General features: G+C 45.4%; 4 protein-coding genes across 4 annotated transcripts; 2 read left to right on the forward strand and 2 right to left on the reverse strand.

Annotated features, from left to right (window-relative positions):
* Positions 1 to 408: 408 nt before the first annotated feature.
* Positions 409 to 2600, reverse strand: H6S33_000605 (uncharacterized protein; the record flags this gene model as incomplete). Its single annotated transcript, XM_044832001.1, has 7 exons — positions 409 to 429; positions 511 to 753; positions 834 to 1613; positions 1669 to 1830; positions 1890 to 2225; positions 2332 to 2481; positions 2586 to 2600. 7 exons carry the CDS (start codon positions 2598 to 2600, stop codon positions 409 to 411), a joined length of 1707 nt encoding a protein of 568 aa, XP_044700164.1.
* Positions 2601 to 8080: 5480 nt separating this feature from the next.
* On the forward strand, positions 8081 to 9698 carry H6S33_000606 (uncharacterized protein; the record flags this gene model as incomplete). The annotated part of the gene is made up of 11 exons (XM_044832002.1): positions 8081 to 8101; positions 8245 to 8320; positions 8385 to 8475; positions 8561 to 8655; positions 8701 to 8713; positions 8790 to 8930; positions 9257 to 9262; positions 9324 to 9364; positions 9459 to 9527; positions 9600 to 9628; positions 9687 to 9698. The coding sequence occupies 11 exons, from the start codon at positions 8081 to 8083 to the stop codon at positions 9696 to 9698; spliced, it is 594 nt and encodes a 197-aa protein (XP_044700165.1).
* A 101-nt stretch (positions 9699 to 9799) lies between these two features.
* On the forward strand, positions 9800 to 10588 carry H6S33_000607 (uncharacterized protein; the record flags this gene model as incomplete). Its single annotated transcript, XM_044832003.1, has 6 exons — positions 9800 to 9914; positions 9966 to 10046; positions 10108 to 10114; positions 10214 to 10253; positions 10305 to 10471; positions 10546 to 10588. The coding sequence occupies 6 exons, from the start codon at positions 9800 to 9802 to the stop codon at positions 10586 to 10588; spliced, it is 453 nt and encodes a 150-aa protein (XP_044700166.1).
* A 257-nt stretch (positions 10589 to 10845) lies between these two features.
* Positions 10846 to 12478, reverse strand: H6S33_000608 (uncharacterized protein; the record flags this gene model as incomplete). Its single annotated transcript, XM_044832004.1, has 2 exons — positions 10846 to 10876; positions 10932 to 12478. 2 exons carry the CDS (start codon positions 12476 to 12478, stop codon positions 10846 to 10848), a joined length of 1578 nt encoding a protein of 525 aa, XP_044700167.1.
* Between the last annotated feature and the right edge of the window lie 1608 nt (positions 12479 to 14086).

The raw sequence follows: 14086 nt of genomic DNA on the forward strand, positions 1-14086 counted from the left end.
AACACCAACTACCAAAGTATATAACCAAAGACCAACTACCAAACCAATGCAAAAAATAAACAACGACTCGAATAAGATGAGAAATGAATAAAAAAACAAGAGGGAGAATGGGTTCCCAAAGAAAACCATTCACAAAGGGTATGATGCATATCGATGAGGAAGAGCTGTTTCCAGCCCGGGCTTTGCAGAAAGATGTCGTGGTCCAGTAAGGAGAAAGAAAAGCATAACCAGTATATCGATCGAATAAAAGTTGGACCAAATGAAAATAACAATAATCCATAGGGCTGAGGTTTGTTTGGTTGGGTTTCGCCCAGGGGAAGGATTAGTGATAAGGGGAACAAGGAAGGTTGACGCAAAACAGGGACATGAGGGCTGCCGAAGTTTCCGGTGATCCAGGTCTCGGATCATTTACACTTCGTGGACCCAAATCTATGATCGCGGGAGAAGTCAGCAATGGATCCGCATATGACGTAATTCGAAAATAGACCGTTATAAAAAATCGGAACAAACCTCAAGTTTTCCGAACTCGGAGCGCTCGCGCCTTGCATTCTTTTTGGCCGATGAGATCGCCATGTCAAGATCCTCCTGATCAGAGACGCTGATAAAACCGTCACCGTCCTCGTCCCTGATTTTGCATCTGGTCTTGCGACGGTATCCAAATTTGTCTTGGAGACGGGTGACGAATTCATCGAAATCGATATTGACATTTATCATGATCATCCGCGTATCTTCGCCGTGTGCCTTGACTTTGATCTAGTTGATGAAAACGGTCAACACTTGTTTATCTCAAAGAACTTTAAAACCCGGTTTCTCGGGTTTAAGTGGAAACATACCTTTTTTACCTCCGGAGCACGACGGGAAGCTCCACTACGAATACTACGGTTATCAAGCATCTCAAAATCATCCTCATCGAACGAAGATCCCTCATAAGCGTCACTAGCATATTCGTCTTCATCCACAAAGCGTTCCTGTCTACTATTTGTTCCCCGGCGGGTGAGGCCGCGCCTAATGGAGCTACTACTACCGCCGCCGCGCCTAGATGCATCACGCTCATGACTATACGCGGTATAGATATCCTCCGAGTACTGTGTTTGACCCTCTTCATCCTGGTGCCGGTCTCCGCGCTCGCGGACGGTTCGCGATCGCTGGGCGGTCGCTGGCTGCGCTGGAGCCGGAGCACGAGTGGAGTACGCACGGCGAGGTTCCACTGACTGACCGCGGAGGTGTCCCGGTGGAGGTCTTCGCTGCTGCTGCAAATATCTTTCATCGTCATCCATCCCACCTCGGTCGTCTCGACCTCCGTCACGGCTTCTCGCTCGAGGAGGCGCTCCCCGGATTGAAAGTGATCTGCTGCTGCTACCACTCGATGGAACTCCGGCGACGGTATTACTTCGTATTGGCTTCGATGATGAGAACTCGTTTTCTGGTGGAGGTGTTGGGGGAAATACTTGACGATCTGCGCCCCGTATGCTGGCGGCGGACCCCTCCTTTGGGGGTGCGGTATCTGACTTGCGGCGAGATGTAACTAGGTCGGGATTTACAAGGTTTGTTGCAGCAAAGGAAATCTCGGTCGGCGCGCGGTCATCGGTCGCCAAGTTCTCGGAATTCATTTGCTGTACCTCCGGTTAGTTTCCAATTTGTGTAGTAAGGTGCTCTCCCGGGCCTCACCTTCTTGACCTCCGTACCGGCGAACCCGGTGAAGGCATTCTGGGCATCCGAGGCTGCAACCAACCGAGCCTTTCCCAGGTAATCCTTTGCCTTGACGTTCCTGACCTTGGCTTCGTTGGGGCGGTAGAGAACGCCGACTCCTACAGAAAACACAGTGTACCTCTAAAGAGATGATCAATATCCAAGCCCTCAACCACAGCAACAGGGGTATATGATAGTACCTCCGCCTGCTCCCTGATAGCATCATCAATGACACTATGATCCTCCACCTGCTTCTCTTTGGCCGCATACTCCAGATCCTTCATCCCAAGCTCAATCTGCTGATCATATATGTAGCACAAACCCCTGTTGAACAAAACCTCGCAGGAAAACAGCTTAAACCTGAGCCCTAGCTGTTCGTAGTCGATCAAGGTGTTCCCCCGCAGATATAGAAGTGCCTCGTTGAAATTGGCCATAGCTTCCGTGAACTCCCCTAGCAGGAAATTTGAGACCCCTTGCTGGAAGTAGGCAACGGCGAGGAACTGATCGAGCTTTGTTGCTCTTTGATAAGCCTCGACCTGCAGCACCATGCATCACTCTTTGTTAGAAAAGCACAAAATTATAAGACCACCAGTATTAAGGAGGCATATATATGTGTATATAAGAAGAGGATAAACAACTTACAGCTTTTTCGTGCTCGCCGAGTGTTGCATGGATCATTCCAATGTTGAAGTATATCTTTGAGGTGTCGGCATTCTGTTCGAATATCCTCAAAGCATCCTCGTATTCTTGTGCATCATAATAGTTTAATGCTTCCACCCAGCTTTCGATTTCCTACAAGCCCCCCAAAGTATCTTTTAGCAGGAAGCCCCCTTGAGCCTCTGCGGCTCCATATTCCACCACCACCGCAGTCCAGTAGTAGTCCGGGCCCGACTTACCTGTTTTAGAGACATGACTTCTAACAAGTAAACTACAAAGATATCAAGTTTTCCTTACAGCTTTTTTTTCCCGGTGGTTGATAGGTTGTTCCGTAAGGTTCGACGTGGATAGTGGGAAAATTATCGATGGACGTCAAAGATGGACGTGTAAAGGGGGGGTTGCAACGGTCGACGCCAGGGGCCAAGAGGGGTGGTTGGGGGGGGGGGGGAATTTAACAAAATAAGTCGAACGAACGCTGCTGGCCAGCCAGCCGGTGTCAAGGGTAGATTTTGATTAGAATGTTCGCAAAAGGGTATCGGAATCAGATGATTTAATTAATAAAGTGCCACCAGGGTCCGTATATTTTTATTCCGAGAGTATTCGATGTGGAATTCTATTTTTCGTATGTGGGGTAGGTATGCTGAGTTATTGATGAGTAGTGGTACGGTAAAAGTACCAAGAATACTGTATTAGAGTGGCGTAGATTAAAGCAAAATCCAGAAGAAACGAAAGGCAGAGTCAAGTCCAAAGCACTCGAGTAAAGGGTCTAAGAAACTTGTGTTGGGAGAGACTGGATTAATGAATAAGAATTAATGGCAAGCTGAGGGAAATGAAGGTGAGGCGAAAACAAAAAGTAAGTTGTCGAAAGACGAGTACGTTGGGGGCCAGTATATCGCTGGATGTCCCAGATCAGAGAGAGAACGGCAACGGAATTGGTCCGGGGAACGCAGAGAGAAAGGCCCAACAACTCAGCCGGCGGGAACAGGGTCCAATTTGAATGCGAGATGGAGCACAATGGTCAGTTACCACGCGATAACAGGCGCTTACAGGGCTGTCTACGGTGCAACAGCCTCCTGGGACAATACGGGTGAGATCGAGGAAGGTGGGGTGGGAGACTACGACAAGGAGCCTCCAGAAAAGCAGTAGTAACAGCAGCAGCAAGCTCGAGAGAGAGCCCTGTTAGTTAGGGAGGCAGTCTGTTTCTGATTGTAACGCAAAGATACTGAAGCTGGAGTCAAGGACAAAGCAAAGAGGCGACGATGGGAAAGGAAGAGGAGAGTCTGAGGAAGAGAGGGGGAATAGGAGTGTGTTGTTGGGCGAGTTCAGTACATGTAGTCTGTGCCAATGATATGATTGATGGCTTGCTGGCTTCCTAGCCAGTAGTTGGTTGACTGGTGTAGTTAGATACTTACGCACGACGCTCGGAAAACGAAATTATTATTCGGGTCTTTGAAGCCGTGATACCTTGATATTGCTCGTCTCCTCGACTAGCTATCCCAATACACTCTTCGGGTAGAGGGAAATGATGCTAAAACCCACATAATACCATGCATTTCCCACGCGTCCCCACGGTTACTTCGGCAGCTATGTATGTACATGTACTTAGTAGCTATCGTTGTCCTCTTCGAACTCATTTCATAACTCAGTGTACCGTGCTGGTTAGGAGGGCAAGCAAATTTGCAAGTTAGGTAACTTTTACATGTAATTAACTGTACCGCGCTTACTGGGTGGAACATGGCGTTAAGTTGTATTTATGCTATATACAACAATATGCATGCTTTTGTTCTGTTTGATAGATCTAGAGTAAACATAAATGGCGATACATGTAGTGGTGGTTGTAATGGTAGAAATCTCCTATCGCCCCAGATATTATTTAGCGTTTGATGCTTAGCAGTTCAAGCTTCAAATCGGCTGTGTCGCGCATAAAGTAGTGACCAAAACTCGAAACAGGGTGGCACGAGGTTTTGGTGGACAAACCTGGTATCATGAAACTGATATCCAGCGCCAACTGTCACAAGAAGAGCGCCTCTGATATCTATTGATCGGCGGTTGGGATGAATCTGTCCCACTCTAAAACGCCTCTTCAGCACTTTACCCCCCTCTCGACCTTCGACTTCACCTACATGCACAAACCCCTCCCCAATAAACTCATCCGGTAAGAACCACACTGGTCTTCTGCAGAGAAAATCATCCTGTTCATGCGTTCCGTGAACCAGGTAAACCAGTTAATCGATCCACAGCCCTGCGCCCAAAACACAAATCATTCAAGCCAGGATGGCCTGAATGATTTGTGTTTTGGTGCCTTGATCTTCAGAGCTTTGCAACGAAATACGTGCATACATACCCAAACCTCAACACAGTCATTTGGCTGTTCTTCTGCACCTCACCACTTCTGCTTGAAAACAGGCGATTTCAAGAGTTCAGCCGCTTCCTTATTGACGTTATGTTTTATGTGTATGTGCTTACTTGCATCAGTGAGTGGGGTAGAAGGAAGGAAAATTTGGTCTAACTGGCCGTCTTTAAACTCAACCTATTGCCGATGTTTAATTAACGCCCTGAACCACGATGTTGTCAGGCATATCGTTACCGAACCGTGGTTCTACGTGCGTTTAAAGTATAATATCAATCACGGAGAATGGTATAACGAATCTAATAGGATCTGAGAAATACAAATAACCAGCTATGCTGTACATTTCCCGTGCATCGATAAAGGGAGCATGAGAGCAAAGAGTTTAGATGTTTTGAGGACTTCCGTATATGATCAACGCTTAAGACATGATTCATAGTAGCTGGGAAAATACTTCAAATAAAAAACCTCGAAGTTGCGGGGTTGCTGGGTTGCTGGGGTTGCTGGGGAGCAATTCGTTTAGAGTTCCTTCAATCATTGACTAAAAGACGACAGCCCGCATATGTCTGTATACATAGGGAAAAGGGTACTTATAAGATAAACGCTTAAAAACGTATAGTGATAGATCGGTAAAACCGACGTGAGGTGAATTACCGCTTGCCATCAGTGTTTTTGCCGTGCACAACCACTTAAACGAGTGACAAACCATGAAGGGCTATCAGAAGACATCATCATCGCAACCCATGTAAGCTACACGCATTGTGGTACTAGGTAGCAGTCAAGCGCTGCTTGGGGAACATGACATAGATGTGTCAGCTTGAGCCGTGAAGAGCTATATATAATAATCACACGTAAGTTAAGCATCCTGGTATGTGGCGCTTGTGAGTACGTACCCTTTCTGACATAAGACATCTGACTTGAGGTGCTGAAAACACCAGATACCACAAGTAACAATCATTATAGTGATCTAATCTCTTACCGAACACCGTGAATATGGGACGATTAATGTCAGCGATTGTCTCGTTCACAGGTCATCACTCGGTAGATATCTACCCCCAGAATCGGACGCCAAGAAGATGCAAGCTGGTTCGAAGAGACGTTCCCACACTAGTGAACAACAAGTATGATGTAACCCAAAGTTAATGCATCCGTGCAAACCTTAAATTCCTTAGCTTAAACCCCGCGGGCCCTACAGCCAAACATCCCTTGACATAGAGAACACCCCAACTATTCGTTTTTGACTAATATGATTCCAACTCCCTCACATCCAGACAGTTATATAGAAGGTCACTTTTGTGTCTGGCTCTGGCGAAGGACCTATCCCGAAAATCTTAGGCATCTACTATTTTGTGCGTTGAAGGTGTTCCTCCGGATCCCATATTCCGACCGCCCAAATGTTAATTGTAATAGTGTACAATCTATACAGGTCATTGATGGTCTGCTAACTCGGGCTAGCCAAATTTCTAATTACACGATTCGAATAATGCTTTTCTATTCGATGAGCCACAATACTGGACTGGTATGCACCCAAGACCATCCAGGCATCTGGCCATTAAAAGTTTAGCTGGCCGCTGTACTATCGATAGTCCATACAGACTTACAACCACACCTAAGGTTCTAGGATGGTATCGGGATCGTAGGGTCGAGTCAAACCGAGATCATTGTTATCTGTATGAGTAGATCTGTGGGCCGTTGGGATATGATGCGGCCTCGCAAACAGCATATGCACATTGCATTCCATGTGGCGATTTTTACGATATAGGCGGTATTCTCTGAGGCTTTTGTTATGCCACATATACGTATAGTATGGTTTGGTAAAATATTTCCAGTGCGAAATCTACCCGTACCAGTGAAATGTTCCCGAATGCTAACCCTTTAGTATGATCTGTGATACCGCAAGGGATGAAATAACAAATGGACAGAAATCTATAAGTTCTAGACGGTTTCAATCTCATAAACCGGTAGAGTAGAAACCTTGGGATTTAAGATTCTGTTGAAACTACGAAAATTTATTTACAAGTGCCTCCATTCAAAGATTTTATTCACATTAGTCTATTCGAGAAAAAGGCGTACTTTGTAGACAAGGATACATCACTGGCGGAAGTTTCCCGCGGCCGGTTACACAAATGTCGATCAGGCGCGTCGAATGTATTTGACTCTAGATCGCCGCTTTAATCAGAGTCTACGGTATGTTGGGAACATCTAAGTATGAATTCTGGGGAGTATAGCGCTCGAATTTGCGACACCTAGCTATTCGTATATTTTTAGGGGCTTTAGCTAAGTGGTTACTTATAGGCCACAATACCGCAGCCGCTGTAGCCGCGGGCTAGGGAGCACTCGAGTGGCTCCCTATCTATATATTTGGGATATTCTACAGTAACCTCTAGCCGTGAAAAGCCCCAAGGTATTGCGGTAATATGCGTATCGATAGTGATATCGATTATACCGAGTGAGAGGCTATGACTGCACAGCGCAAAGCTTTGCCCGCTTTGCTGCGATATAAAATCACGATTATTTTTAATTGATGCGCTGTGTAGTTTTGCTAGATCAAGTGACGTAATAAGGATCACTCAGACATACTATATTAATCACTCGAACTACTTGCAATGCGGTAGTTAGTGAATCCAAGTCAACGCCTGGCCCTGTGTAGTAGTGAAGAGCTGCAAGTAATCATCATTTGCCTCGATTGATTAAATATAAGGGAAATTAAAATAATATGTACAAGAATTGCGATAAAGCAGGATGAATGCTGTAGCTATCCATCCTGTTGACTTGCTGAACTTGAGACATGAACTAGGTCTTCTAATAATATCAGATAAGAGGATTTGAGATGACTATATTGGGCCAACTTATGTAACCGAGTTGACCACGATCCATTCCTCGAATATGTGCTTTATATTACATGACTATCACTATCGTGTTATTTATGATATCGTATCTGAAACATGACTATGGCCTACCATCTGGTAGATTTCTAACGGGGTTTCCGGTGTAACCGCTTATTAGAGAGCCAGTTCGGCCCATGGCAAAGTTTATACAGTTGAGGCAGAACATGTAGATGAGAGTTTCAGTTGGTATATTTGCGCTATGTCCTCCATGACATATTAGTATAACGCTGGATCCATCTATGTATCATCCCTTTGTCCATATCGGGCCTGGCAGGATTCAAGTCTCACTGGCAAGTAGTGGCATAGTGAGATGCCGTTTGCCGGTTTAAAAACACAAATCGCGAGCACTCAAGGAATCCGTTTGATATTCTTCGGGTGTTAACCATCGTTAGCAAATGTGATTTGTGATTGGCCCATGTGACGCTCTTACTCTGTTGGTCTTAACTACATGCACAGTACCTACTTGTAGCCAACGACAAATATAATTACACAGAAAACAATGCGGAGACAGACACGTTTCGTGAGCGAATGACACGTTAAGATAAACGAGGGAGAGAATAAACCTCAAACCTTACCACTGATATCAAGAACATCCTAGCCTATCAAATCATGCCATATTCTCACCTATTGGCAGCTATCTAGCTCGAGTAGAATGTGCTCTAGACATTCTCAGAGTTTTCACGGCAACCAACCATATATTTAGAACAATATAAACTCGTATCCCGCAATACTACCAACAGTATGTACAGTAACGTGAATTCTAATATCTCGAGACTAACCAGCAATCTATCGGATAAATGTAGTTATCATTAATACAAATTCAATGAAGTTGCTAATTCCATTCTACACCGTTTCCGACTTTGAGAGGGGCAGCTTAGAAAGTCAAAAATGGTCGTAAGTTTTTAAATAACAATGCCCTGAGTCGGTTCTATCAACCACAGGATCGAACAGCTTCCAACTTACTTTGATGTGATGCTAGGGCCAAAGACGGAACTGTCATGGCGTGTTATTCGGAAAAAAACGCACCCCCGGGTTGTTTCACTTTATTAAACCTTTGCTATCAATCTGCCCATGGTTTGTAACCTTGTGGTCTAAGTTTCACCTGTGGACGACACCTAGCAATTATATACAAGTGAGTACTTTTATGCCCCCAGAGATGGCTCTATATGCTTTTGATCTGCAGTTGACATATCTAACTACTCGTCAAGTATTTTCTTTTTACAAGCAAATTTCGCACCGGCAAAGGAGCGTTGCGACATGGTTGGATTTCAAGCCCAGTGCTTTAGTGGTCTAGAGGATATTACCACAGGGGCCGGTTATGGAGTCGCAAATTTAAAACTGGACGAAGCGTAAACAATTGTTGCAAACCGAACTACATCCCGCGCAACCGCACCCGAGCAAGGTAGGCAAAGTCATCATCTATCACTCGCTAATCCGAAATGTCTCCTCTGTAGGTGTGCCTCGAAGTAGATAAGGTCATCGTCTTGAACCTGGAATGATTACGAAATCATGGCCAGAATTTGACAGTTATCAGTGATCACAACAAACAGCCACATTATTCCGGCAGCTCGGTCGTGACATGTAAGCCACGGGGAATGCCTTACCCACTCCACTTCGGCACGGAACAAACAATGAAAAAATAAAAAAAAAGCCAACAAAGCTACATAGAGTAGAGGAGGAGGTAAGTGGTCAATGAATTTGCTATCCGCGATCTGAACTCTGAATCACAACCTCTGGATCAGGGCCAGGGTAGCTAAACAGCTCGGCAGTACTCGTACTCGAGGTACCTGCTTCATGAACAAGTTCACCAGTTTAAAACCCGAACCCTTGTTGTTATGGGTTTAGATTTCTTGGCTTGGCTTACAGGTTGAGATTAGCCTGGGGGAAGGCTTGCACGCATCACGCATGCATGGAGCATATTTTCTTTTTAAGGGAAAAAAAAATCCGTTATCGATAAGAAACAACAACAGGAGAATAAGGGAGGGAGCTTACTGGTCATGAGGCACAATATGACACAGGAGGTGCTGAAGTTATATTAAAGATTGGAGTATATACGTATTATTAACTCTGTTGTGGGCCAATAGCTAATTGTTAGATTGCCTCAGGTCAATACTTGAAGATGGACTAGATACGTGTAGACAGAGGTGTACCAAGGTACCGAAGGCTACATGCGGTACTTGACATCCAAGCATAGCTAGGAATTGAAACGGAAAATTTTATGGAAAATAACCCGGAATCCATGGTCGAAGCTGTTTCGCCGTGGTATCCCACATGTGTACAATTCCGCGATTCAAGGGCATCAAGCTCTAGAGAAGAGATCAGAACTCACAAGGGTAAATCGACTTAGTCTCCCAATTGAGCTACGTACTTACGTATTCATGCAGGGCCGTTATCAGCTCTCGATATATATCCCCAATGCATCACATGCCTACGTCTACTCTGCCCCCAAAAGAGCACAGCTGCATGTATGATTCCCCCCCCCACCGATAGGAAGCAGCATGTGAGAAGAAAAATAATCGTCATTAGATATAGAGTAAGGAGACATCACCGCGCGGTATCCTCAAAGAGGCGCGCATGTACTCGTACATTGTGCGGATTATCGTTTTTAAGTTCTGAAATTTTTCAAAACAAGGTTTCATGCACTGTTTGTCCGTGCGTGCGAATATAATACTGTAATATACACCACTAGCACTTGAGGTAGTAAGATATTAACATCCTGGAAGGGCAAAGTCGGAGGGCCATCTACAGCTAACGGTCTAGTCGTCCAAGGAGTGCCCCTGAAAAACTATTTCAGTGAACCGATCACAGAATATCATTCGTTCATCTGCTTACTCTTGATCATGCATGATTCTCGATATCATTCTAAAACCCCAAACGAAGAAAAGTACAGGTAAGCAACCACGACAGTAATCAGAAACTAGAAGCACAAATTGAAATAAATAGGAATAGTTTTAACTATTATAGGTCAGAAGTTTTTATCTTTAAATTTTGTTACAGATATTTTTGAAAACCCCCCTACAAAATAAAAAAAAACAGAATAAAGATCATATACCGTGAAAAGTGAACCCAAGTAATAAAACCCGAACCATGCCCCAAATAAAAAAAGAAATTTAACGTAGTATGCTCCAGAGTGCGCCTAAAGAATAAAACAAACAAGCAAGCAGATATCCGACCATGAAGATGAAGAAACGTAGGACAACATATGATGAAACTATCAGAACAGCCGCTGGTCTATATATCCGGACGAAATGTAATGTCCAGATTTTAAACAATCGCACAGGTAGATGGAGAGAACCTGTAATTGAAAGTTAGCATCAGTTAAATTTTCATGTAAATTGGGTACAACTAACCATCGATGGCTCTCAATCTTTTTTATCCATCCAACCACTATCTTAAGCCTCTCCCTCACGCTAGTGCACACCAAAAGACGGTACTTTTCATCCTCCGCAACTGGCAGAACACTCGCAAGCCAATACGGGAACATTGCTGCATCGTCGGGTCGGTTCCCGAAAGCAAGAATGTTATTCTCGTGAAGCCATGGGGCGGAGATTGCTTGCATTTGATCGACAAAATTGTGCCCAATCTGTAGAAGGGATTGGGTCGGAAGTCGTGTCCACGGAGGTGAGAGATCCGGGGATAAGTTTATGCGCAGCGAAGTATCAGACACCTCCAGAGCCTCCTCGTCAATATGCGGAATGTCATCCACCCGCTCAACATCCGAGACCATATAATCATCACGAATCCCCCATCTTTTGACCCTAAACCTAGAGATTCCTACAGTCCAGATGTCGCTGCGGCCATCCGGGTACATATTAGCACCTTCAATTTGGAGCATTGTTCCATATTGCATGAATGGTACAACGCCAAGTTCCCCTTGCGGTTGTCCAGATCGATTTGGTAGTAGCATGCCAAATCTCCTAGTACCGTTCTCGCATACTCGTCGTATCATCAATCGGTAGCGGGGTTCAAAAACATGTAGAGGTGTCGGCATACCAGGGTAAGAGGCTGTGCATACGAAGATTGGTGTATTCAAGTCGTCGTCTTCAGAAGCAGAGAGTTCCTCCATTACAGCTGTTGCTCTATGTGCCAAAGCCTCTGAACATAGACCCACTAATATATCTGTTAGACGCTTGTTGCTTGATTGTGCCGGGAGAACATTTGGAAGATGTAGCTGCCGTCGACAGGCAGGGCAATGCTGTGAGTGGTCAAGTACGCGCTCCAGACATTTCCGGCAAAATGTATGTCCACAATATGTAGTGATTGGATCTAGAAGAAGTCCATAGCAAACTTGGCATTCCATTTCCGACATGATTTTTGTCCTTAAAGTTTGCACAAGCTCCCGGTCAAAGGCAGCAGAGTCGCAACCATCCGGGAGAAGTGACGTGCAGGTGACATCTGTGTCGTATGGAAGTTCGGCTTTCCTCACAAGCGTGTAAATAGCCATCAAACGCCCACCGCTCACCACCCATTTCCGTTCCACATTTTCACCTCCATCTGATTCGACGTCCGATATTTCAAAATCCAAAATTTCCTTAACCTCCACAGGAAATGCCTCCGAACGATGACAACCTAGATCCTTCTCAAAGATATCCGTCACCTTCGATAATGTTACATCTAGCGCAATGTCTGCAACCGAATGTTCTTTCCCACATTCCATAAACGGACACTCAAATCCTTCCTGTCGTCCTGGTAATGGTGGATAAGATATGTTTTGTCGCAAGTAGAATTGGGGAAGACACCGAAGACATATCGAGTTCCCACAGGGAAGTGTCCGGGGTTGCTGAAGAGGAAGCGAACAGACAGAACATTGCGCAAGCCGTACAATGGCCCGAGCATCATGAAACCCGTCACAAGCAGGCTCCTCAGAATAACCCCCCAAAACCATAACTTTCTCCATTGCAAAAAATCGTATATATTACCGTCAGGCTAGTCAAGTGCCCTTTGCCCTACGTTAGGTCCAGTGCATTTAACGAAGATAGCTACCCCAGGCCTATTTATTAAGGAAGCGGTCCCTGCTGACCAGCATGCAAGAGGGGCGGGTGCGTGGGAGAAAGGCAGCGGCAAGTAAGAAGGGGAGTCGAGGATATAGAAAGTGGGAGAAAAGAAAGGGGGGGGGGGGGGGGTGAGGGGCAATGGGAGGAAGAGCGTGTCTTTAAAGGAGTTGGGAGGTAATTGTAGTAGTGTTGCTGCTTATGGTGGTGGTAGCAATGGCGGCAGTAGTAACGGTGCTGGTAGCAATGGCGGCAGTAGTAACGGTGCTGGCTTGTGGTAGAAAAAATGACGGAAAGAATGATCCTCGGGGGCACTGATGATATGAAGAAAAGCAAAACAGAGAAAGCAATGAGGTAGTGGCTCGTGATAAACCGCACAAAAAGATCTTTGCCACAGATATTGGGGGGGGGGGGGGGGCGTATTTTTGAAGGATGGAAGGAGGGAGAAGTGAGTTCCTTTTAGCAGTTTCGAGACGTGACAGACTGTTCTTGGAGAAAATGCCGTCTATCGCTGCGAGGCGTATCCAGTCACTTTAGGAACTGGAAATGTATTTTATTTTACATGTATCTAAACCAGTGTTTTGGTCTGAAGTACATGTATCTTAGTGGGACGAGTAAGGTGAGGGGAGAGAGCAGCATAAGCAGAAAGAGAAGGGCGAGGGGGGTGGATTTACTGGGGGGGAGCCGATTGAAGTCTTCGATCTCGATTGGGGATCGACCACTGGTACTGGGTCCTCCGATGAGAAGAGGCTGTTGTTGGACCAGCAATGATGAAAAGAAGAGAGAGGCAAGGAATAACAATTGGCAAGGGGATAGCTAGATCTAGCAGGACGGATATATTTTATTTTTTTATTTAACATATATGATAGGTAGAAAGGAACTGAGTATCGATGTTACATGGCTTGTTCGTACTGTATTTTGCAATTCTTGGAGGTACTTATTCATAACCTCCCCGTGTTTCCAGGCCATAGATCTCGCATCATTAATTATCACCTCACTCCCCCTCTCTTCACTCCCATTCCACTCTCTTCCTTTACTTGTACCCATTCCCGTTCTGGCATATCTTCCTTGTGGCCTCAGGAGCATAAGAGGTACAAGAGGGATCCCTGTTTCCCCAGTTCCTTTGTCCTCTTGAACCTCATGAGCCCTGTAAACTACGTACTGTACCTGTTTAATATTCTCCATACAGAGAACTAAAGCCGGCTGCACCTTCTAGGCAGGGACATTTGTCCTGGAGAGTGGCAGCTGGTTGGGCCATTCACAAAGCAGACGAGTGTAGGGAAGGAAGGAAGTAAGTGAGCGATGCCTAGCAAGCGTGATCTCGGATTAAGAGTTCGATGTGTTTTCACGGATCAGGACTCTGTGCTGCGATCGAGACTTTCTGCCCTCGTCGCCAGACCTAACTCGTTAGGAACCCTTCGAGCCAGCAACAGCAACACACACACAAGACTCATCAATATCCTCCCAAAACAGGCTCAGGTACCACACCTGGTGTGCATACGCTACTACGTTTA

The sequence above is a fragment of the Morchella sextelata genome (assembly GCF_020137385.1).
Source record: "Morchella sextelata strain SCLS chromosome Unknown scls_1, whole genome shotgun sequence".
NCBI lineage: Eukaryota > Fungi > Ascomycota > Pezizomycetes > Pezizales > Morchellaceae > Morchella > Morchella sextelata.